General features: G+C 53.4%; 1 protein-coding gene across 5 annotated transcripts in view; it reads right to left on the bottom strand.

Moving 5' to 3' along the window:
• Positions 1-1,151: 1,151 nt before the first annotated feature.
• Positions 1,152-23,961, bottom strand: part of Prdm11 (PR/SET domain 11) — a 74,941-nt gene continuing 52,131 nt past the window's right edge. For 2 of the 5 annotated variants that reach the window (XM_013074927.3, XM_004851977.4), the window contains exons 6-8: positions 15,669-15,856; positions 10,905-11,531; positions 1,152-9,878 (exon numbers count right to left, since the gene is read on the bottom strand). In XM_013074927.3, the coding sequence (XP_012930381.2) occupies positions 7,714-9,878; positions 10,905-11,531; positions 15,669-15,856 (2,980 nt within the window). In that variant the 3' untranslated portion in view covers positions 1,152-7,713. Of the gene's footprint in view, positions 9,879-10,904; positions 11,532-15,668; positions 15,857-20,424; positions 22,510-23,961 lie in introns of those variants that run through there. The other 3 variants (XM_087205671.1, XM_021264302.2, XM_087205670.1) reach the window with 2 other exon arrangements.

The raw sequence follows: 23,961 nt of genomic DNA, 5'->3' as shown, positions 1-23,961 counted from the left end.
GCTGGGCCCCTTTGCTCCTCCTCCTTGTCTCCTCTTCTGGGGTGAAGAGAACTAGAACATTCCATGGGGACCATGAAGTGGCTTTCACAACAGCAAGCCTCTAAGTGCTGACTGGGGCTGGGATGGGGGACTTCCTGGGCCGATAGGAAACTGGCAGACATTAAGAAGGCAGAGGTGGAGAGAAGGGAGAGATAACACCAAAGAAATGAAGCTATCAGAGAGGAGGGGACTTAGCATCTCAGGGGAAAGAGTAAGAATGGATGGTCTATATCTTCATCAGATTTATGCCCATCCCCTTTCTAAAACCATCTGGGCAAAACATCATGTATGTCCCAGCCTTCTGCCAGTGCCACTGGCAAACTATGAAGGAAAGGCCCTTACAGGGTCCAGGTCTGCACAAGGAGTCACACAACACAGGGACAGGGAGAGCTAGAACAAGCTTGTCTACCTACATTGGCTCTGTGCCAGAGAATGCTGTGGGATAAACGTGTACAGGAAAATACACCATTTAAAATGGTTTTGGTCACACCTCCTGTGTTAGTCAGCATTCCATTGCTGTGACAAAATACCTGAGGAAAATCAACTCAAGGAGAGGAAAGATTTATTTGGGCACATGGTTTCAGTTCATGGTTCTTGGCCTACTTGTTTTGGGCTTATCGTGAGGCAATTCATCATGGCAGAAGCACGTGGTAAAGGAAAGCTGGTCACCTCCTGATGGCCAGGAAAGAGAAAGAGAGACAGAGACAGAGACAGAGAGAATGGACCCAGGGACAGAATATATTCAAAGGAATGTTCCCAGTGAGCCACCTCTTCCAACTAGGTCCCACTTCCTGGAGTATCCACTACTTACCAATAGTGCCACCTGCTGGAGCCCAACCCTTCAACACCTGAGCCTTTGAGGGCCAGTTCCTGATCCAAAATAAGCACCTCCTTTGGTCTAACGAGTGGGCCGGGCATGTAGGTCACCTGTTAGAAGTGGACTCCAATGCAGGCAAAGTGATTTAGTGTTGTAAAGAGGCTTCTTCTAGTTCCTTCCAACCTAGGAGCAGGCAGGCTTCTACTCTGCCGCCTGAACCCTTGCAATGGGGACCCTTCTGAACCCAGAAGAGGGAGGGAGAGGAGCAAGAAGGCAGAGATTCAACTTTGGTGAGTAAATTTAAATGCTTTTATTAACAATCTTCTTACATTACAAGGATAATATGACAAAAGGAAAGTTTCTGCGTACATATCATGATAAACCAACATAGCTCTATCTGTATCCAGTGTTCTAGGTCCCGTCACACAGGTACTATAAAGCGTAGTCTGCGAAATAATAACATCGAGAGGTTTTTTTCTCTTTTTAAGAAAGAAAGTATTAACATATTAATATGCATGTGATAATAGACTCCTAGGTATCTCCCCCCACCCCCACTTTATTTTTCCTTTGTGATTGAAATGAAAACGGTCAGCAGCGTGGGGGTGGAGAGAAGGAGAGAGACGAGACGGGGCTGAAACAGAATCAGACTGCTGGTTCTTGCCGAGAGACGAAAGTGAAGACTGAGGGGCGCCCGAGGGCCGCCTGGCCTTTGTCTTCTGGTGAGCAGTGCTGTCACCGGCCGGCCCGAGTGCACGGAGGCCGGTCCCCTGGATGCCCGCGGCCCGCTCTCTCGCTGAGGTACAGTGCATTGTGGGATTGCTACTGGGGCGGCCTGGTCCCTGGCCGCAGCCGACCCACTGCATGGGAGGAAGGCTCGGGCCTGGCTTGGTCTCTCCTGAGCCAGGCCCTGGAGGGTCTTTCCAGACCCGGTTGGCAGCTAGCTGTGGCTCAAGGAGATGGGCGTTGGCACAACAGACACGGCCCAGACGGTGGCCCAGGGCTGGGTCTGCTGGAGACTGAGGTACGCTGGTAGGATGGGGAGGAAGAGCAGACAGGACCCCCAGGAGGCTCGGGAAGGGAGTGGATGTCCTCGGGGGGCCCAAAGGCAGAGGCTGCTCCGGAGAGCAGCACAGGCAGCTGCCCTCCTGCCCCATCACGGCAGCTCCCCCAGACCCCCTCCCACCGCCAGGGAGAGCAAGGTCAGGGAGGAAGCTGGAAGCCGGGGGGCTCCGGGCTCCCGTCAGGGCGGCGCACGCCCTCCGTCATGCTTCCAGCTGCTCCGGGGTCCTCTGCCTCCCAGTGTCCCCTTTGGGCCCAGAGCGGGAGCTGGGGACAGTGTGAGGGCGATGTCCTGCCCAAAGGAAGTCCATGGGCCTGGACGTGGGCTCAGCCTCTGCCTGGTCACAGAAGAACAGTGTATGTGAACTAAACCTGCGGGTTACAGCGAGTGGTGGGGCCCCTGGGCCTCCGCGCGGGAGGAGGGGTCGCAGGGTCCTGAGTACAGCCAGCAGCCGCAGCTGCGCAGAGGGCGCTGGGCCAAAGCCCTGCTTCCGAGCTTGAGTTACCACCGAATTATGAGTATGCGGATCTGTCACTGCGCCTTTCTTTGTGAGCAGATGCCCCTGCCCTAGCCAGAAACCCTCTGGATGACGGGCAGCGCTGCCCACTCTGTCTGCAGCCAGGCCGGACAGTGGTTGAGCGAGCCAGGGAGGCCAGGACGGCTGCCGTTGGGAGGCGCGGCCTCTAGGGGGCGGCAGAAGCACCCGACGGGGCGGGCGGCCTCTTTCTGGAAACCGAGTGCACCTTTCCTATTGCCAGCGACGCTGCTTCTTGTTGGCGGGGGAGGGCACTGGGGGTTTGTGCAGTGGGCCCTCCAGAGACCGCACCGTTCTGCCAAGCGACAGTGACCACTTAGGCGTAGGCTTGTAGTGGGGGAGGTAGGGGACACTTGAGCTGGAGTGGCGGGGGGGATCTCCTTCCAACCTCAGACCAAGCATGGAAAAGGAGAGAAAGTGCATAAGGAGGGCCGGGGCACAGCTCCCCTCTTCTCTGACACACAGGAAGGGGGCCCCAGAGCCAGCGAACTGCCTGTTCCCCATCTCCCCCTCCCCGAGGCCCCGCCTCCTCCCCTTCCACAACACAGCGGCAAGCCTCCTATTACACCTCCAGCTCTATAGACTCTATTTTTATATCTATTTAAAACATAGAAATGTATAAATATATAGGATATTATTTATAGATATAGACGTGATTTAATCTCTTCCTCTGTGTATCCGTACTGTATATGTCCATATATACAATCTAAATGCTGTAGCATCAGTAATTATACACTGCACACACCCCTGCTTCCATGCAGGTCTCCCAGGGAGACCGGATTGCATAGGTATTTCCAGGGCAATACCACTTCAAGGGACAGGGAAGGGAGTGCTGGATGGGCGAGGGGGGACGTACCATTTTCCTCCCAGAAGGGCATCTTTTCTCCTTCTGGCTAATATGCAAAGACCATTTCCAAGGCTCCCAGCTCCATGCACTCAGCCGAAGCACCAGGACCAACAGAGAGCGAGGGAAAGGCCTCCCTACCAGCAGGAGAAGCACCTTGTGCATCTCGATTCCTTCTTCCCGAGGACTGGAGGAGGCCAGGTTAGGCCCCACCATGTCTGCAATGGGCTTTCCTAGCTCAGCTGTCCTCTGCAGGCTCTTTTCTTGCCCTACAGATCCCTGGCCTGCCTGCTTCAGCCGTTCTAGGCCGGCCCCGCTGGGGACCAGGGGCATGCACGCATGAGCATCAGTGTGACTGGAGCCTTCTGCCATAATGGGATGTGTGGCCCAAGCAAAAGTACAACTTCTCCTTGGAAATAAGCCCAGACCAGAAGCCCAAAGCAGACTAGATACAAAATGCCTGTTCCTGGATGGGTAGGAGGGAAAATGAAGGGGGGCAGGGAGTCCACAGGAGAGAAGGTATATTCGAACCCATGAGGCTCAAGTGGGCAGCTAACGCCATGCCAGCTGGCCAGGTCTGTAGTCCACTGCACTCTATGCTACTGTGTTCAGCCTCTGCCTGCTTTTCCCCTTGGCCTCCTTCTTGGTATCACCTCCAACAAATGGAAAAATATTTCAACCATGCCTTCAGTAATTATAAAATCCTTTCCCCCAAATTAAAGGGTGGGCATAAATGAGTCAAGGAGAGTGGCTCAGCAAAACAACTCGACTTGGAAACATGAGCAGAGGCTCAGGACAGAGCCACCCCCACCCCAGCCTAAGCACCATAAACTCAAGGGCCCAGCCCTGAACTTGGCCATCTGGGGGCCCTGGAGCTCAGTCTTGCCCTCCTTCCAAGTGAGGATGGGGGACAAGGATGTGCCCAGTATCACGAGATGTCACAAGCAGTCATTAAAAAAAATAGAAGAAGAAAAGGCTGCCATTTCTGATGCTCTGACCCCACTGTCATCCGTGACAGGCAGAGAGAGCTTGGGGATTCAAGCCCAGGAAGAGCTGCAGACAGAGATGAGACCTGGTGGCAAAGGATCTTATTTTCCCCTGTTCAGTAAGCCGGGATGATTTTTATCAGAAAGGCATCTGGCCCCCAGGCTCTGCAGCGCAGTGCTTAGTGTAACTGGCCGCAAACCTGGGCCTCTCGCTGGATCTCCCTTCTCACCTTTCCACGAGGTGGGACAGTCACTGATCAGCCAGCCAAGTGAGGACAGGCCTCAGCCCTGAGACACATCTCCTTCCAAGTCTATGGTGCTCACTCCCAAGCCCGGGCTCAGTTAAAGGGCTGCATCCGTGTGAAGGGACCGAATTTGAGGTGCATGGGCTACCTGGCCACAGTTTCCTCACCCATCCAAGGTACCAGACTAGTCCACCATGTGGTTCCCTGGCCAGACCCTGAAGGTCCCATCAACCAAGCCCTTTTCAAGGACGTGGCAGAGAGAAAAATGCCTAGAACAAGAACAATATGTCCTCGAAACCATAATTCACAGGAGGGAGGTTCTGGGCCTCCCAGGGAGCCTGCAGGCCGAGAAAAATCCCTGTGAAAATTGCAGTGGCTTGTCACCCTTACAGTCCCCGGTTACTCCACATCCCAAGACAAAGCGGCCTGCAGAGCGTGTGCCACAGCCCAGGTGTGGCTGAACTCGGCAGAAACCAAGAGACACCCTGCCAAAATCAAGACCCATGAAAGCTCAGCTCCTCCAAGGACTGGGGTCCTTGCTGGGGGTGGCGGAGGTTCCCGCTCCCAAGAGCTGCAAGGTAGGCCCTGGCATGGGCTCTCTCAGAAGGCTCGAGTTCATTCTAGCCCCAGCCTCCTGGGAGGAAAGAGTCATGGCCCTGACAGCTTCTCACACAAACACTGGTTTCCTCCCGGCTTCACGTGAATGGTTCCGCCCAACCCCCTCCCCCGGGAGAAGGTCCCCAGGCAGGGGGCAAGCAGGCTGGAGGGGAACAAGAGGTGCAAGGCAACTGTTGGTGACAAGAAGGGACCTCAACCAACTGTGCCTGCCCTCCGCTCACCCCGATGTTCAGTGAAACCCCCAGACTGGTCTGCGTGGGGAAGGAGACAGGAAGTCCCCAGGCCGGAGCCGGGAAACAAAGGCCTTGTGCTTTGCTATGGCTTTCCACGTGACCCCAAATCAGAGTGGGCGAGTGGAAAGAGGCTGAGGACGTTGGAGCATCGGAAAGGGGCTCCGGGTCTTTGCTGCTCACTCTCACTTTGCTCGGAGGACTGGGGGGGGGGGCGTTGAGCGACTCGGGTGGGGCGGGGGCGAAGGACTTCAGGAAGGGTGCATTGATCTGTTGGAGAAGGCAGCATATGAGGCCTGGCAGTGGGACAGTTGGAGAACCCCAGTTTTTTGTGTTTTTTGTGTTTTTTGTGTTTTTGTTTGACATGCTACATCACTGTTGAAAACAAAAACATTTCAAAAATAATATATAATATATAATATATTTATATAATGAAAGCTATTGACTAGCAGCAATGATTCTAAAGTTATCTTAGCACCAAGACCATGGGGGCGACGGGGAGGGTCTGTGAGGAACAAAGGGACTGGCAGGACCAGGAAGGGACAGCAACATGTTCAGTGTCGATGACATTTCCACCGTGGTTGTCAGCAGCGGCACAAGGCCTCAGAGACAAGATAAACCAAGAAGGAAGGAAGCCACCACAGTCGTAGAAGGTGAGAGCCAACCAGGCTGTGGCCCTGGAGGCCTTCCCTGTGGCTGGATCTCAGCCCCTCAGGCAGTTCAGAGGACAGCTGCCGGCAGCACTGACCGTGGACAGATAACCGGGTCTTCCTCCCTTCCCCAAGGACGACCTGCCTCTGTATCATAGGACCTCTGCATTTAAACTGTGCACAAATCAGATGTTGGAAAAGAACAGAAGTTTTGAATAGCTTATGCGCATTTCTGAAAACTCCCTTGCGAGGTATACTGGTAGTTGAATGAACGAAAGAGCATTGATCAAACTCATCTAGCTTAAACCACTACTTGCCTCAGGGAGTAGGCAAGTGGCCATATCTAAAGCTTATATTGTGGCTGTGTGTGTGTGTGTGTGTGTGTGTGTGTGTGTGTGTGTAGGCTGCTGCCTTGAGAGCCCCATTTTACTTCCTGTTTTCTCTCCCCTGTTCAGAAAAAGAAGAGTTCACAGGCACAGAAACACTGTCTGGTCCGGTCTCCCACAGCCTCCTTGCAGGCTGTGGGGCGTGTTGTCAGCTTTAGTGACCAGGAAGGACAACCTCTCCGGAGACTCTCATTTGGGCCGTGGATAACCCAGGACACACCTTGCATCACAGCTCCTGCCCCTGAAGCACACAGCAGATGCTTCTTGATTATTAAAAGAAAACAAAATACCCTCAACATATTATAGGATTATAAAGACACAATATAAATAATGCATATAAATTGAATATATACTTTTCATTTTACTTGTTTTTAGCCAAAAATCGCTGCCCTACGGGGGTCTGGATTTCTCGGCTCTTCCCTTCACCCACAGCCCTGGATGTAAATGGAATTATACTGTTTTGCCCTCCACCACGGAGAAACAGGAATGCAACAAAAAAAGCTCATAGCTTCTCCCTTCCCCCCAGATTTCAAGCTCTGTTGAAAGACAGTTTTGCCTTCAGTATAACAGGTAATATCTTTAGTATCCACGGGTCTGGAAGGAGGGAATCAATAACCAGGGAAGGGGGCGGTGACGGAGGAAAGGGGTGGTGTGTTCACAGTTTGACCGACACTTTTGTTTGTAGGACAGTGAAGAACCCTCATCAGGAAATGAGTAAAAATCTCTCAAGCTAAAGTCAGATGGAGGAAGGAAGAAAGATCCAACACCCTGATCCAGATTCACAACCCACCCTGTGGAAGTGAGAGATCGGATGCAGCCTGGACCCCAGTGTCCACAAGAGGCCAAGAGAGCCCCTTTGTGAAACCACATGAAATAAAAAAGGCAAGAACAGAAACCCAAACCCAACCCAAAGCCTCAGAACCCCCAAATGAAAACATAAACAAAACATGCTACCTAAAGGTGATGACAGAGACCCGTCATTTTAGCTTATGCCGTTGGGTGACTGTTAGGTGGGGACCCGTGTGGCCCCAGAACAAGCTTCTGTGGGTGGAAATGAGTCGCCATGTATGTTGCAGCTGCCAAATGTAGTCAAGAGTCAGTTTCTGACGTTATTCTTTTCTGAAAGCTCCCAGTAGCTTCCGGTGGATGTGTCACCTTGGTTTTAAAAATTTTCAGTGTGAGTTTTTATATATATATATATAATAATAATAATAATATAATATATTTATATAATATATCAAAGCTTATGAGTATAGATTAAAAAAATATTCAACAGCTTAGCGAACTCTGCAGCTCGGGTTTCCTACATGTCTGGGTAAAACACGGCCCTGTGGTCCACCATCTGCAGCATGGGCTTCTGCTCCAGGGCCGACATCCTGCTGAGGACCTCGGCTGACAGTGCGTAAGTGTTACCAGACTTCTCCTCGAACCAGCTATCCAGGGCTCGCTTGGCATCAAAGTTGGCAATTGGGGGTCCATTGATGGCGATTGTCAACAGGTCACTGAGCTGCTCCAGGGTGAGGCGTGAGCGGTGGTTTTTGCGGACCCGCTGGAGAGCAGTGCGGCCTTTCTCGCAGCAGGCAGTGGAAGTGGGGAGGACTTTGAGGACCTGGATGACCTTGTTCAAGAGCGGAAACCTCTGCTTGTATTTGCCAATGTGGCCGATCAGGTCTTTGAAGCTGTTTTTGGTGTAGTAATCGGCTTTGAGTTCCCGCCACTCCATTAGCAGGCTCCCCCGAGGGTCCAGCCCTTCCCTGCACCCATCCCGGGAGAAGGTGGGGATGGCTTCCAGGTGGTCAAATATCTGCACCACATCCTCCTTGCCGTAGCTCACCAGCTCCTCGCTGCTCCTGGGCCAGGTGGCCAGGTCAAACACCTGGCAGGCTTTCACAAAGACCCGGCTCCGGGAATCGAACCTCTGCGCCAGGATGACCTGGGTCTTCTGGCAGATCTTCTCCCTGATGGATTGGAACTTGGCTTCTGCCACCCTGAGGTTCTTCATGGCGATTCCATTGAAGCTCTCCCGGAAGTTCTCCTCGAATTCCTGCAGGTACTCGCCTGGGGAATCGGCCAGCCGGCTGATCTCCTGGATGGCCTCTTCGATCTTGTCATCCACCTGGGACACCAGGAGATACTCACCCTGGAAAACGTAGGCCAGGCGTGACAGCACAGCAATCACGTCCAGCAGGAAGTAGATGAGCTTGATGGACTGGTAGTCCAGGAGGAACTGCAGCAGGGCCAAGGCGATGGCCGAGGCATCCGCCCGCTGTGTCTGGCTGCTGACGTCCTTGAGGTGGGCCACGACCTCCAGGTAGTCCTTGATGAGGGCGTTCAGGACGTTCTGCTCACCAATGATCCACCTCACAGCCCGGATGTCGCCCAGGAACTCAGTCTCCTCGCAAAGCGTGGAGGCGGTGGAGCGCAGCTCACACATGAGGCGTGGTGAGTAGCGGTAGAAGCTGAGGAGCTGCTTCAGGTTGTTCTCCAGCTCCTCCAGGCAGGGCAGCTCCTTCCCACTGATGGCATCTAGGATCTCCAGGTGGGGCCGGTGCACCATGAAGGGCAGGCATAGCAGCCAGGGCAGCGTCTTTCGGATGGTCATGAACATGCTGGCACGCAGGCTGGCCGTGATGTTGGCCCCATCCACACCCAAGCCCACAGTCGGCTTCTCATCCTGTAACCGGATGCCCAAGGCTGAAAAGGCCCGATCCAGTGCCTGGAGATAGCTTTCCGTGCTGGAGAAGCCCAGCTCCTGCAGGGACAGGAACTCGGTGGCCGGGGGCCCATCGCTGCTCGTGTACTGGACGTAGACAGCCACGGTGTCGGCCAGCAGGTCGTCACTCTGCCCGTCCAGGATGATGCTGAGATAAGGCGACTGGCGGATGCGCTCCACCAGGTCTTCCCGAAGTGCACGGGCGATGTGGTGGATGAGGATCTGGCAGTCACCCTCGTTCATGTACTGGTCCACCACCTTGAGCTCGCACTTTCGCAGCAGCTCGGCCAGTGGCCGGAAGTCCAGGTAGGGCCTGCCCTCGAGGGCCAGGTGGTAGGCGGTGTTGAAGAGCAGGGTCATGTTTCGGCACATCTCCTCTGTCTTCTCGGGGTGCATGCGGAGCTTGTAGAGCTGCAGGCATTTCTTGTGCAGGTTGCTTTGGCTGTGCAGTTTGATGGTGTGGATCTTAAACTGCTTGGAGCCAATGATGAAGGCTGAGGTGCGTGACGACTGCACCGTGTACTGGCGGCACACGTGGCACCACATCTCGTTGAGGGTGGGCGAGTACCGCAGGAACCAGAACTTCTTCAGCCACTCCTGCTTGAAGCGCCGGATCCGGCGCCCAGTGGCCGAGGACATCTTGGAGGGCTCATCGGTCGCGGTCATCATATCATTGGAGACAGATTCATCTGCTGAGTCGACCTCCTGGTCATCATCCTCCATGATGGCGGGGCCAGACACCATGTTCTCTGAGGCTGCAAAACAAACAGGAAAGAAACATTTACACTGGGGTGGGAAAAACAGGCTTTCCAGGAATGAACAGCAAACACTGCCCGGAAGTATGCCACGCTGTGTAGAACACAAGTCCTCTGCAGCCTGTGAGGGATGGAATCTCAGCCTGGGATTTATTTCTAAGCACTATTGCCCTCCACACATGACTCTTCCTCTCTGTGGATTATCCGTGGTAGCCCAAGGTTCCCTCCACCCCACGCTCCAGGCTGCCTGCCCTCACCTGCCAGTTGTGCGTGCTGGAGAGGCTGAAATGGCCCCTATCAACTGGACAGCAAGAACTGGAAGAGAAAGTCTGATGCAGGGGAGAAAGCACACCACATACCCCCAGGGCATCCGGGAAGGCCTGGGCCTCATACACACCCCCACCCTGATGTGGTCAGGGGAGGCAGGCTGGACTGAAAGCAGCTCGGAGGGACCTCCAGGGACTTCAGAGCCAAAATGTAGCTTCCTTCAGATGCATGCTTTGAAGATCTGCACCACCCCGCTCCATTCAGAACTCAGGGGTGTGGCAATGCCCTGCACCCTGCTGGGTACCAGGCTGGGGAAGTAGGCCCACATGGAGCAGCACATGGGGATGAGAAGGAGGCTGTGCTCCTCGACTCAACGGAATGGTGCGAGCCCCCCAGAAAGACAACCTCCTTGGGCCTGAGGAGAGAGAATACAGGCTTTGGGGGAAGGCACCAGCCAGACCACCAGAGAAAGGCAACGGGTGAAGAACACAGCACACACCCCTCCTGCAGCGGAACTTCCTTTATTGACAAGGAGGATACAAGGGCGACACGCAAAGCATCCACCGGAGCTGCAAGCGGGCCTGCCCCTAGCACCGGAAGACTCTGGCTCCCACAGGCTCCCACCCGTGGAAGTGGCCGCTTGCGCACTGCACTCCTCAGGTCTGCCGGCAGGTGGCGCCAACACGGAGTGCTAGGCCTCCCTCTGCACAGCCCCCGGCGCTCTTCCCTAGTACAAAACTCTCATCCATTCCAACTTACCTGCAGGGTCCGAGAACTCTGGGAGCTCCAGTACCTGTGGTGGCAAAACGGGGGGCTCAGGAAGCTTCCCAGACTTAAGCATGTCTAGTTCTGCCTGGAGTTCTCGGACCTTCTTCTTTAGGCGAATACAGTTAGGACAAAAGGAGGTGGTGGGAAGCTCATGAGGGTCGGACGCAAGGGAGGCCTCGGCGGGACTGTCGGCCTTGAAGGACGCCGGCTCCTCCTCTTCGTCCTCCAAGGGGCCCGGCTCCTTAGCAACCCCTTGCGGGATCTTCCAGTCCCCTTCCCCCTGCGTCCAGCTGACGTTCTGCACGGCACGGCTCTTGGCTGCCGCACACCGGCCGTAGGCGTCGTCCTGGTACTTGGGGACTTTCCGGATGACCAGCGAGGTGCTCAGGGCCAGCTGATGGGCTTCCACCTTCGAGGTCTCCAGGGAGGCCTCCAGCACATCCTTGAAAATGAGGTCGATTTTCTTCTTCTTGGCCTGGGGGTGCACGTCCCCCTCGTCAAAGCCATGCTTGTAGGGACTTTTGCCCTGTCTCAACACGGGAAGGTGAATGGGATCCCTCAGGTCTTCTGGGTTATCCAGAGCCTGCTCAGACTTCTCCCTCTGCAGCCTCTTCTCGCCTAGGAAGGAAAACCAGGGTGTAAGGATGTGGGGAAAAGCCCCCAAAGGAGACACCAACAGAAAACAAAGCTCTGGTCTTGTAGGGTGGGTGTTACAAACACGGAGAGGTGGATCAGATGGAAGACTAGGGGCGTATCATGGGACCCAGCGAGTGGAAAGAGTCCTTAGGAAAGGATGGTTCAGAAGAAGCTTGCTATGTAGAAACTGCACTTACAAGTTGAACAAAATCTACAGGGGAGGGCGATTGGATGTTCTTTCAGGGGAAGTGCCATTCTATGTCCTACCCAATCAGACAGGGTGGATAGCAGTGTTCCAAGGGACCTTCAAGGAAATCAATGACTCGAAATAGATCAAATAACATAAAAGTTTTGTGGATCCCATAGCCCAGAGGCTGCCCCTCCAGCCTTGGCAATGAGAAGGCACTGCTTGGACTTGGTAAAAGGTACCCAGGAAACACCAGGAGTCCCACCCCACCCTGGCTGTTCTGCAGACAGCCTGCTTAGGGAAATGTCTGATTCTCCTGGCAATCGGAAGCCCAGGGATGTGTGAGAATATGTGGTCAGGAATCCTGTGGCTCCCGGTGATGCCTGACGCTGGAAGCAGAGGGAAGACAGAGACACCCATGACAGCTAAAGGACCCAAGGTGGCAGCCCCCGAGATAAAGGACAAGGTGGCCACAGTGACCCAGAGCAGTACCCAAATATTGCTGAGTTTTTTAACCTGAGCAGAGATGTGTCTTTTTCTATTTCTATCATGTGAATTATTTCAATTCACCTTTTTTTGAGACGAAGTCTCACTAAGTTGCCCAGGCTGGCCTTGAACATGTGATCCCTCTGCCTCAGCTTCCCCAGCAGCTGGGATTACAGGTGTGCTCTGCCATGCCAGGCTCAACTGACTTTTAATTACTGTGAATTAATCCAAAAGCTCCGGTGAGCTCCCAGTAATAGGCGATTTTCGCCTGGGTCTTTACAAAATAGACAGCATCGTGTCATAGAATGCTGCACAAGTGTTAAGACTCTCCAAGGGAGAGGTGCTAAGAAAGTGGGGCTGGGTCCTCAGCCCTCAGAAGATTTCAACAGCAGTCTGTGGGGCTGGGAAATCTTAAAGCTCAGGGGTCTTGAGTGACGTGACTCAGAGCAATGACATGACCTGCATATATATTGCAGCTGGGCTTCTGCTAGCTAGATTTGATGGCAGCCCTGAGTTAAAGCCAAGGGCCCCAGTGAGCGCCTCAGATGCCCATGCTTGGCTGCCCATAGCTGGCCCAGGTCTGACTCCAGGTTTCCTACAGGTAGCAACCTAAACTATTCAGGATGCCCCTCCTCTGTCCTCAGTGAATGCTTAAGGAACAACTTCCCTCCCAAGACTTGAGAACTCGGGGGCCCCAGCCTGCATTTCTGTAGCAGCTGAGCTACAGAAAGAGGAAATATGAAGGGAACTTCTAAAAACTGCAACATATTTGTCATACAGATCAGATAAGGCATTTGCTCATTCCAAATCCCTGAAAATCAAGGGCTACTCTTTCACATTTTCCTGGACCAGTCAGGCAGCAAAGAGCTGAGGACCTTGGGAGCTCCAGGCTGTGAATCACCAGGGACTCCCCCTGTCTCTCTGTTCAAGGCTGAAGTCATCCACATTACATGAACAGGAGACCTCTTCACACTTAAGGCTTCCATGAAAAATGTTTGGGAGGACAAATGACTTTTCAGCCTTATGAGTTTGGTTGCAAAGCCTTCATGAACTATGAGGGGAAACATAAAGCAAAAACAAAAACCTCCAAGTAAATCAATGCCTCAAAATAGATCAAATAACATGAAAATATTGAATACAAGCAGGAGATGCATCCTATTCTTTAGAGACAACCACAAAGGCATGATTTATGCTCTCTTTACGGAAGTACTGCTAGGCTCCAAATCATGTCCCTCCTTAATGAAGGACTAATAACTTGTTTGGGCCACCAGCTTCCAATCACAAAGACACCTCCATCTATGCATGATTTTAAGTGACTGAGCATAGCGTCCAGCGTGTCAGTCTGATGCCACCTGAAGTACCCAGCATTGGCTAACGCTAAGGCTACAGAGAAACACAGTGAAATGCCACAGAGCTCCATGACTGTCTTGCTATGGCTTTCCGTTTCCTTCCTGCTTCCTACTGCTCAGCCTGGCCCAGGACACACACCGATTCATCCTGTGTCTTCACACGTCTCAGTACATGTCCTTTCCCATCTGTCTGCCACACCTCCTTTGAGCCACCATTCCTGAAAGCCCACTCCCTTCTCGGAGCAGTCCCGGGTCTCAGGGCTCTCTGAGGATGATGCAGCTCGAGGTGTTTGGAAGAAGATACTAAGGGGAATGAAAAGTCATGACAGATCCAAGAGGACTCAAGAAGATTGTGGCCAAGGAATGAAACCTGCATCCTCAGATATGACTTCTCTTGGTTTTCTTTTCTTCCAGTGGTATGGTTCTTTTGGAAACTTCTTGGCTGTCTTCATTCACTTCTGTCTTTTATCCACTTAGCAAAGATGTTCTGAGCACCTACCGTGTTTCAGACATTTTTTAGAGGCACCTCCACTGGTCAAATGGGAACCACAGCTTCATCAGAGAAGTGCACCTGCCCAAGGGAAATCAGCATGCACCCAACCCCCAGGTCCAAAGAAGACAACAGATGATTTGTCTACTGGGCCTCCCACCGATCACCAGATACCTTTTACCAAGCCAGGCAGCAGCTGTGCACTCAACAACTTGCTTTGTCCTGGTTTGTCCTTCAAGATAGTTGGATTTCAATGAGTCACCTCCACCTGCTTCGCCTCTTCTCCACTCATTTTCCAAATGAAGACTTACTGCCATTAAGCAGGTCAGTTGGGAACACAGTATTTTGGGGCTTGGGCAGAGACTGGGTTTTGGTACCAGGTAGACTCTGGGCATTTGGATGTGTGGCTTTAGTGCAAAGAAAGGTCCCCTTGACAGGAGGAAGTGGGCTCCCAGTCTACCTGGCCACGCTGTGGGTGGAGCAAAGATGCAGGGGCTTGGAGCTGAGGAGTATTTTCAGCCACTTGCAAAAGACTCATTCAAATGGAGCCCAGATGGAGGTCCAACCCACACACCTAACGGTGTCTTCTCATCCCCTCCCAGACCTCTCCAAAAGGGACTGTCCTTTCACATCACCAACAAGACCAGGAGGAAGCAAGGAGGAGACTGGTTTTGTCCAGGAGGCCACTGCAGGGTAGAATTTTTTTTTTTTTTTTTGATACCGGGGATTGAACTTGGGTCTTTGGGCTTGCAAGGCAGGTGGCAGAACCACTGAGCTAAATCCGCGGCCTCTGCAGGGTAGAATTTAAACCCAAGTCAGAAACCTAGCTCCACCCTCCCAGCCATGTAATCCTGGGTGAGTCCCTGTATTTATTTAATTCTCTCTCTTATCCATCTGTGAAATGGGGCTAATACTCCACACCGGATCATTAGTATTAACCATTTACAACCGAGGACTTCCAGTGGTCAAGGCAGGCATTGTTCTAGATGTGGAATGTACCTTTCTCCGCTGAATTCCACAGCACACCTGTGGGCAGATGCTGCTCGTGTGATATCACAGAGGACATGTAGAAACCCGGATCACAACCAGGAGGTAAATGTCATCTACTATTGCTAGGATTACTGAGGGAGCCGCAGTTTGCAATGTGTGTTCATCAGTTTGAACTGGGGGACAGGACTGGTGTTGACTAAATTTATTCACCAGCTGTGAGGGGTTGTCTCTCTTCCCAGCACTCTGAAAGTGTGCGGTAAGGGTTTCTGGGACTGTCTATCTCACAGGGAAGAGAATACCCAGAGACGGCCTGGGCGTAACACTCAGGTCTGGCCCATCTGATCCCTGAACCGCCCTGGGGCTTCCCACTCCTGGTCAGTGGTATTTCCCATAGGTTTCTTTAGGAAGCTCCTAGAAGAGAGATCCTGGCCTCCCCAGAAGAGTGGGTGTGTCCTCCCTGGCATAGGGGGCATGACCTCTTTGGTGGCTGTGTCCTCGCCAGGATAGGCTCCTTCCTGAGTCAGCAGGGCTCAAGAAGAGGTAGCCCCTGGTGGGTGTGACCTCTCCGGTGGGCGTGGTCTCCGGTGGGCATGGTCTATAGCAGCTTGCACACTCACCTCTGGCCAGGTTGCGGTGGATGGTTTCCTGGGACATGCTGTGCAGGCGCTTCATGTAGTCCTCGCTGTACCAGACCCGCAGCCACTCCCCGGGCCGGATGTCCCTGCACGCCCGGAAGTAGATGCACTCGCTGTGCTGGAAGGCCAGTAGGTTCTGCTCCCTCTCCTCCCTGGAGATGACCACGTACCTGAGGGCGAGGAGACAGGTGAGAACCATGGGCCACCCCTTGTGGAGGGCCTGCTAGTGCCGGGCACAGGTGCGGGTGATTCCAGATCCATAATGTCGCTGAAGGGGTTGACAGAGCACCTGCTCAGACCAGGAAGGAGCATCAGGTAGGGCCAGCCCTGTCCCAAAGCTCCCTGTGACTGCAGTGCTCCAAGAATCTCTTTCCTGGGGTTGGAAATGACACCTGCCCCGCCTCCCTCATATGTTAGCATAAATATAAGATTCAACAGCAGATGTAAAGGCAACTGGAAAACAGCAGCTCGTTTCTTACTAACTTTTAGCTACAGGAGTCCTTCAACTTCTTAAGACTTCTAAGGTCGTCAGGGTGGAGTCCTTGGGCTGCTCTCAGTATTTCACAGAGCCCAGCAGAAGTAACCCACATGACCAAGAGGTCATTTAATATGTGCTAAAGATTAAAATATTTCACAGAGGGACCCGTGGCGACAGAGGAGGAAGGTAAATAAGACAGTAAATGGCCAGCAACCTTTGGTTAACTCAAGGATTTAAGCCAAACAAGGCTCAGAGAGGCAACTTGCCCAAGGTCACTCAGCTAACAAGGACATGCAGCTGCGTGGCTTGTCACTGTAACTCATGGCTCCTATGTGGGCATTTAAAGCACCAACTCAGCAGCCCCAGGAAACTCTTTAAAGTTCCGCAAAACACAGAATCTACGGTCCCCATCCAGTTCCCCGAAATGACATTTCTAACATCCAACCTGCCACCTTCTTCATCTCCAGGAAATGAGAGACTACTGAGAAGGGGGCTGCACATGTCAAAGGTCAGAAGGAAGTTTTATTCTTTAGGCTCTGTGCTACATAAGCATCTAGGAGATTGGTAACCAAAAATAAACTTTTCCTTAAGCTACGGTTTCACTCAAAAGCCTGAAAAGAAATCAAAGTTTGTTTGGCTTCACCCAAAGAATTATATTTGCAATAGTCCAGGAGAAATAAAAATTCATAGAAAAATTCAAATGCATAATGAATACCTGAAAAGTATTAAGCATCACTAATAGGAAAAGAAACATGAAGAGGCACATTTGTCTCATCAGCACAGAATTTTTAATATGAAGAATAATAAAGGTGCTGCAAAAGGCATTTCCCACAGCCATGTTGCAGAATAACCTGCCTCAGCCCTTTGAGAAATAAATTGGCAGTGCAGATTCAGAACAAAAAGATATGGAACGAGTATGCAAGCCCTGGATACCACCGCATGGGTGGCTTTGTTATTTATAATAGTGCAAAAGCCAAAACATCTGAGTGTTGAACGCCAGATGTCTAGTTTAGTAAATGAGTGTACGTTTGCCTGTGGAACCTCATCCCTAGGAAAAATATTTTCAAGGCTCTTTCATGACGTAGCAAAGCAGTGCTGATAATCATGGAGAGTGAGGATAACAGGAGCAAAAGCTGTGTACATCCTGGTCCCAATAATGCTTTGAAAATGAGCCTCGGTGAACTGCTTGAAGGAAACACCCGTGTTTTAACAAAGATTATCCATTATAGGTGGATCATCTTCATAATTTTCTGTACTTTTCAGGTTTTTTCAATAAGCAATTTTTATTATTTATCTCTCCCACACACAGAAAGAAAAGACATACACAAACACCAGTTCCAGCATGCGGTGGCCCTGGTGGTAGCCACTGTGGCCAAAGGCACTGAGAATCTACTCTGGAGATGCCCCAGAGACGGCCCTTGCAGGCATCCTGCCCTGATCTGAAGAGGCCTTTGCAGAATAGCCTGACTGGGCCCTGGAGGAGGGTACCGCACTTACAAAGGGGTCCAGAGGGCAGACATTCTGGCAGCAGAGTACAGCATAGGCCCTGGAGGAAACACAGACAAGGCAATGGGACAGCAGACTTCACTCTGGCTGCTTCGCCCCCTCCAGAGAAATATGTCACAAGCCCCACCCCGCTGTGAGAAAAGCCCAGTGGTGCTCAGATCCCCAGAACTTGAGTCTGGTCCAGGTACTTAGCTTCCAAGCATCGGAGCGCTCCTCAGTATCTGATGCAAGCAGGGGTCTCCCCACACTTTGAAAATGATCTGGTGACTTCCACGCACCCAGCCATGATGTTGTTAGCCAAGAACATAAGGGAAGGGAAAGAGGGCCCCAGTTCCACAGAAGCCATGCCAGGTGACTACTACTTCCCTAACTTTCCCACTGCACAATCGGCCTATTCCAGCCTCCAATTTAGTGAGAGATGGATTTAACATCTAAATATATTCAGCCTAGCATAGCAAGAACTGACATTGCTACAGACACTCCCAGATACAAACGGAAGGCAAAGCCTCCGACCCTCTCTGTCCCGGAGAGGAGCTCTGCACTCCCAGAGCAGCATGGGGGGGATACCCTTCCCGTCACCCCTCTTCTCAATTTCTAAACAGCTGCCAAGCTCTAAAAAGGCTGAGCTATTTTTCCATCACTCCATGTTAAGAGGAAAAGATAGCTGAGGAACATGTTTACAACGAGGATTTCTTTCTTTAAAGAAGCATCATCTACAGTGTGTCAGAAGGTTTGGAAAGACTTGAGTCAATTTCCCCTTCCATCCTTCTACTCCACGAGAGCCAATATTTAGATAGAGCACCCCAAGTCTTTGGATCGATCACAATGTATTTTCAAAGGCAGACCAATAAACCTGGCATTTGAAATAAGATATACATGGCAACTCTTAGCGAATCACAACAAACCTTTCCCTTGACGCAAAGTCGACGCTATGGGATTTTTGAGTAAAGCGAAATCAGCCAAATCCCAACACCAATGACTTCTAATTAGGTCTCCTGTTTTAAGTATTTTGTGGCAACACCTAATGCCCTGACCGGTTCTCAGAATCCCGTTGTCCCCATTTGTGACAATCTCTTTATGAAGAGTCAGCCCTGTCCAATCTTGTGGCCACAGGGAAGCTGGAGCCCTCCCTGAGCAGCACAAGGCTTCCAGGGAGTAGGAAGTCATGCTCTTCATCGTGGCTGAGCAGTTGTTCACAAGGAGATCTGAGTGACCAGGACACCCCCTAGTCGGAGAGAAGGCACAGGAAGCGGGTGGAAAAGGCCCGGCTGAGGCTGTCCCAGAGTTGGCCTAAATCCCAGCCCCAGACTCGGGCACCTTGGAGAGAATCAAGGTACTGGGTGATAGTGGCAGTGAGGGTGACATTTCTGGGCTGAACTTTTCATGAAGATAAGGCACTGTTTTGATTCCAGCCTCCTGGCCAACCCTGGGTACTAGATAGGCAAGGATAAAGACAGTTCTCAGGCCTCACACACTGGGTCTTATCAGGCACACCAGATTTTCTAGCTGGATCAGGAAATGATTATGGGTTCCAACTCTTGAGAATGAAAATAATTCACGGGGCATCCCCTTGATTGGGAGTGACCAGGTCCACCCCTCCTGCTCTCCAGTGCACAGGAAGTCATCCAGGTCACAGAGGCAGAAATGGGAGAGACAGGCCAAGAAGAAAGGCCCTGGGCTCCGTGTTCTCATGCACATGAGGTCTCTGGGCTGGTAGGGACTTTGGGTCATGCCCCCATCCATCCAGTGAACCCCTGGCCTCAGGCCACCCAGCCAGCCTCCCCTTCAAGGCTTCCCTAGGTGATGCTGGCTTAGGTTTCCCATCCTTCCTACCACTGCCCATTTCCTCCTCCTGTTTTGCCTCACATGCCTCACAATTCCCACTGAAGCCAAGACACAGATGGAAATCTTTTCCATCCCCCACCATGAGACTCTTCACCTCCCCGTTCCTTTTGCTCTGACCTCTGTTTCGGGGTTAAAGCATTTTCCAACTTGGGCCCTTCCCTTTCCAGCCCATCACATTGACTTTGGGGGTTAGGGAAGACCCCGGGCTTGGTTTCAAGGTGTCTCCACATCTCCCAGAACCTGGACAGCCTTAGTTTCCCTGGCCATGCTCTTGGGCTAAGAAGTGCAACAGATGGTCTGGACTGCAAAGCCAAAGGTAGGTTAGAACCATCCAGAAAGGGGGTTCCCAATCAAGACAGAGATCTGGCCTGGGGCATGCTCTCTTTGTGACCAGCATCGAGCCGGGGTGCCTCCATCACTTGGACAAGCCTCAGGTCTGGATGGGCAGGGCCTCAGCTGTGACAGAGGGACCTCAGCATCCATCCACGTCCAGAGAAGGTTCCTATCTCAGCATGGGCCCTCAGATGCTCTGGCAACAGAAGGCCCTGATTCTCTGAAGCCTCCTGCCAGAAAAGGCGCTTAGGGCCCTGGGAACCTTAACTGACTTTTAGGGAACCAGAAGGTAAAAGTAATTTAGCTCTGACACACTTTTGACGTGAGAAGGAGTGAAACACTGAAGCACTGTGCAGGGTGTTCCAGCTCCCATGCTCTGGTCCTTGCCTCCAAGGGCCTGGCTGGGGCTGGACTGAGGCCCTCTCAGCTTCTGGGATCAGGGAAATGCAGGGGCCACTGGGGCCCCCTTTCCCACCATGCTTTTCCCTAATCTACTCAGCCCTGCTTTGGGGGCCATGAGGTTTCCCTAGGAAGCAGAGAAAGAATATACACCAAAGAAAGATCCTGGAGCCTGGGTGTGTTCAAAGTGTGCGACCAATTTCTTTTTATTGCCATCTTAACAAAAATACTCTGGAAGGCAATCTTCGACTCTCACATAGGAAGGCAGGGCAATTCCAGGCAATAATCAAGCCACAGGGCTCTTGGGCAGGAGGGTGTTCAGTCTGGGGGGCAGGAACCCCCGAAGGACCACAGAATGGAGAGGTGGAGTCGAGGGCACAGGGACATGACAGGTGCCCTCCATCCTCTCTGTGCAGGACAAAGCTTGGTCTAGGTTATGAGCAGCCCCAAGAATGGCCTCAGCAGGCACCAGCTACAGCAAGCCTCCTACCCCCACTGGGGGGAGGATGAGAGGGAACAGGCGGGAGGGGGCAGGACAGATCTGCAGGGACCGGCCTCAGGCCATGGAGCGAAGAGGACACAGAGCCGAGCTGCGCTCACGTGGAGACAAGCTTGCACTGTCACCTGCTACCTCCCTCCCTAACTGCAAGATCCCGCTCTCTCCTCACACCTCAAATGAAACACGAAGCTGGAGATGTGTGTGGCCAGTGCAGGTGCAGCCCAAGCAAGCAGAGGCAAGGCATGCCAGGATGTAAAACAGACACGAGCCCTGCGGGATTCCTGAGGCCTAGGCTCTGCCTCTCCCCAGCCACTGGCCATGCAGCCCAGGGCCAGGCAAAATAGCAGATCCACCTCAGTGCTGCCGCTGCCACCCAGGAAGCCAGACAAGGAGCAAGACCCCCTGCTCCCATTGCTCTGGTTCTGGCCTCTGGACAGGAACACTGGCAAAATCCATGGTCCTGGCCCTCCGGTAAGAGGCTACGTCATTTGTCATCTATGAAATGCAGATAATAATGATAGAAATGCCTGGCTCAGCTGCCTCTGCAGTTATCCTCTGAGAGCCCCCTGAGATCACATAATATCTACAAAGTACAGGAAAAGCCTTAAGTGCTCTCTCTAAGCACACGAGATGGTCTCTTCCTTCCTGACACCCTCCCACTGTTGTCACACTCCACAGAAGGCAAGCACAGCAGCTGAGCACGCGCACTGCACAAGGGCAAGCGAAGGCACCACCCATGGGTCTTAGCATTCCCAGGAGGGGAGGATAGACCCATCCTCAGAGGACTTGTTCCAGCATCCTCAGGCCACTCCCCTAGGAAAGCAGAAGAGTCTGGGGGCTGGCATCAGTGCAGCAGCCCCCAAGGTTGGAAGCAGGTTCCATTCAGATGCTCCCGACCCTTGCCCCCTGCCACGCACGGCCTACTGCCATGGGTGACAGACCAAGAGGAGGACAAAGACCTCCAGGCCAAGCAAGCATCAAGCGGGTAGCTGTTCTTTCATCTTGAGCATCTGCCAAAGACCAGGGAAGGAGTGCGCTCAACACAAGCTCTGTTAAAGCACAGGCAGCCGACCTGGGCTCGGTGAGGAGGTGACAGTGCCCCCAGTGTCCTACCAGGGTCCTGGTCCTGTGCCCGGCCCCCATCTTGAGGCCAGACAATCCCTTCGTGTCTCTTCCTCCTGGTGCAGATTGGCCGGTTTAGAAATTGTGCTTTCTCTTCCGAGACCTGGTAGTCCGTGCCGGGGCTGGAGCCAGGGGAGCTTGTGGGGGAGCCAAACGGGGTGTCTGAGCCTGAGGGGTGCAGCCCACGGGGGCTACTCCTCCTGGACCCTGCTGAGACACTTGAACCCCATCCCGGATCTCTCTCAAGGTCTGGCACATCTCACCGACACGGCTAGTCAGCTCGGCCACGGCCTGCCCGATGACATGCATGCTGCTGGCCATGTCCTGGTGCGCAGTCACCAGCTCCTGGCAAAAGTGCTGGAACACCTCAGTCTGCTGGGTGTGGGTGTGCAGGAGCTGCCAGTCCAGGGCAGTGCCGGGCATGCTGGGGTGTGGCTGCGGGGTCCCGCAAGCAGCCTGGGCCTGGGAGGACGGACGGCGCAGGGCCTCTGGCTTGGGGCCCACTGTCTCAGACTGGTCGGAGGAGGAGGATGAGCGGAGCAGGGAGGGCCTGGCCAGGTGGGACTCTTCCCCTGGGGACCGCCGCTGGGGCTCCTGGAGAGGCTCCCTCGAGGGCCCGGGTGTCTCATCATCTTCATCATCTTGGGGACAGAAGCAGAGATGGACACATGATTACAACAGGAAGAAAGGGGCAGCCCTGGGTTTGGACGCACCCCTGAAAACACCCCAACATCCCCCCACCCTGCCGCCCCTCAGCCTAAACTGGAGAAATGTCTGTCCCCCAAGTCCCTGAGGTGTGTGGGCCAGGCACACGAGCAGGTCCCCTTCCTCCCATGGGGACAGCTGCATTCTAGGTAAAGAGTTCAGGCCAAGGGAGCTGGAAAGCCCAGCCCCCTTAAGTCAGCCATGTGGTGGTTCGTGGCCTAGGCCGTGTCAGTCCATCTCTATGATTCGCTTCCTGCAAAGTCACGGCAATGGCTGCTCTATCAACCTGCCCAAACTAGTGGCCACCATCTGAGTTGTACGATGAATAGTTGAAGTCAATGACATCTGCCTAAGGCCACTATGGTGTCCCCATGGTTTGGCCTCCGCAGTTCCTGGGTTGCCTGGGGCCACCTTGTGGCTGTGCTGGAATCTGCAGCTTTAAAGCAGCTGAGGATGCTCTCAGCCGGAGGGACAGGTGGCACCGCAGTGGGCGGGACAGTGCAGAGCAAATCCCCAGGCCTGCAGTCTCCTTGGCCCCCATGGTGGGCTGCCAGGCCAGGCATATCGCCTCCCCACTCACGTGTGCTTGGTCACACAACGAATGTCAGACAGGCTGCAGGGGTGACGCCTGCTCCCCAAGCGTCAGCACAGCAGAGCCTGGTGCCACTTGAGCCTGCTTGGTGGCAGAGCAGCCACACCCTCCCCCGCAAGATCCCAGAAGGCCGACAAGCATGAGGCCTGCCGTGGCGATGCTCTTCCCTCCCTCCCCAAGGCCATGCTGGCCTGGCCGAGCTGTACCAGCCGGTCACCCGTGGGGTGGGGCGCTCCTGCCAGCCAGGTTACCCGTGGTGACCCTTTGGTGCCAGGGAGACAAGGGGTGAGGAGGGCAGGAGTCGGACAGTCACCTTTTCTGGGCGCTGGGCCCTTTCTTTTTCTCATCAGTGGGGGGACCCTGAGACTCGGGCAAACCCTGATTCACAAGGATCTGGCAGACCTGGGTTCCAGTCCTAGCTCTGAATCCATCTGGGCCCACCTCTGTTTCAAGAGGTTCATTCCCTTGTCTGGGTACAAGAAAGTCAGAACAGCTGATCTCCTGTCCCTTCCCAGGCCTGGGAATTGCCACCTGGGGATCGTCAGGAGCCCCAGGCCCACAGGAAATGAGCGGATCCCCGAGGCAAGGGGCCTGGGAAGGGAGGTGGGGTCTTTGTGAATCACCTTCCTGCTGCCTGGGCCCTTCCTGCCCTGCTCCTGGCCCCCAGTCTGCCGAGAGCTGTGACGGAGGGTGGGGTAGGGGGCAGACAGAGGCAGATGGAAATGGGGTGCAGCCCCACAGAGAGCCCTGATTGCCTCAGCTTCTGATGAGCCCCAGCTGGGAAGGCAGCCCCAAG

Source organism: Heterocephalus glaber, unplaced genomic scaffold (genome assembly GCF_053883595.1).
Source record: "Heterocephalus glaber isolate CG9 unplaced genomic scaffold, H.glaber_assembly_v1.0 deba00000594, whole genome shotgun sequence".
Taxonomy (NCBI): Eukaryota; Metazoa; Chordata; class Mammalia; order Rodentia; family Bathyergidae; genus Heterocephalus; species Heterocephalus glaber.
The sequence above is the reverse complement of the archived record's forward strand: the minus strand, read 5'-3'. Positions and strand labels throughout refer to the sequence as shown.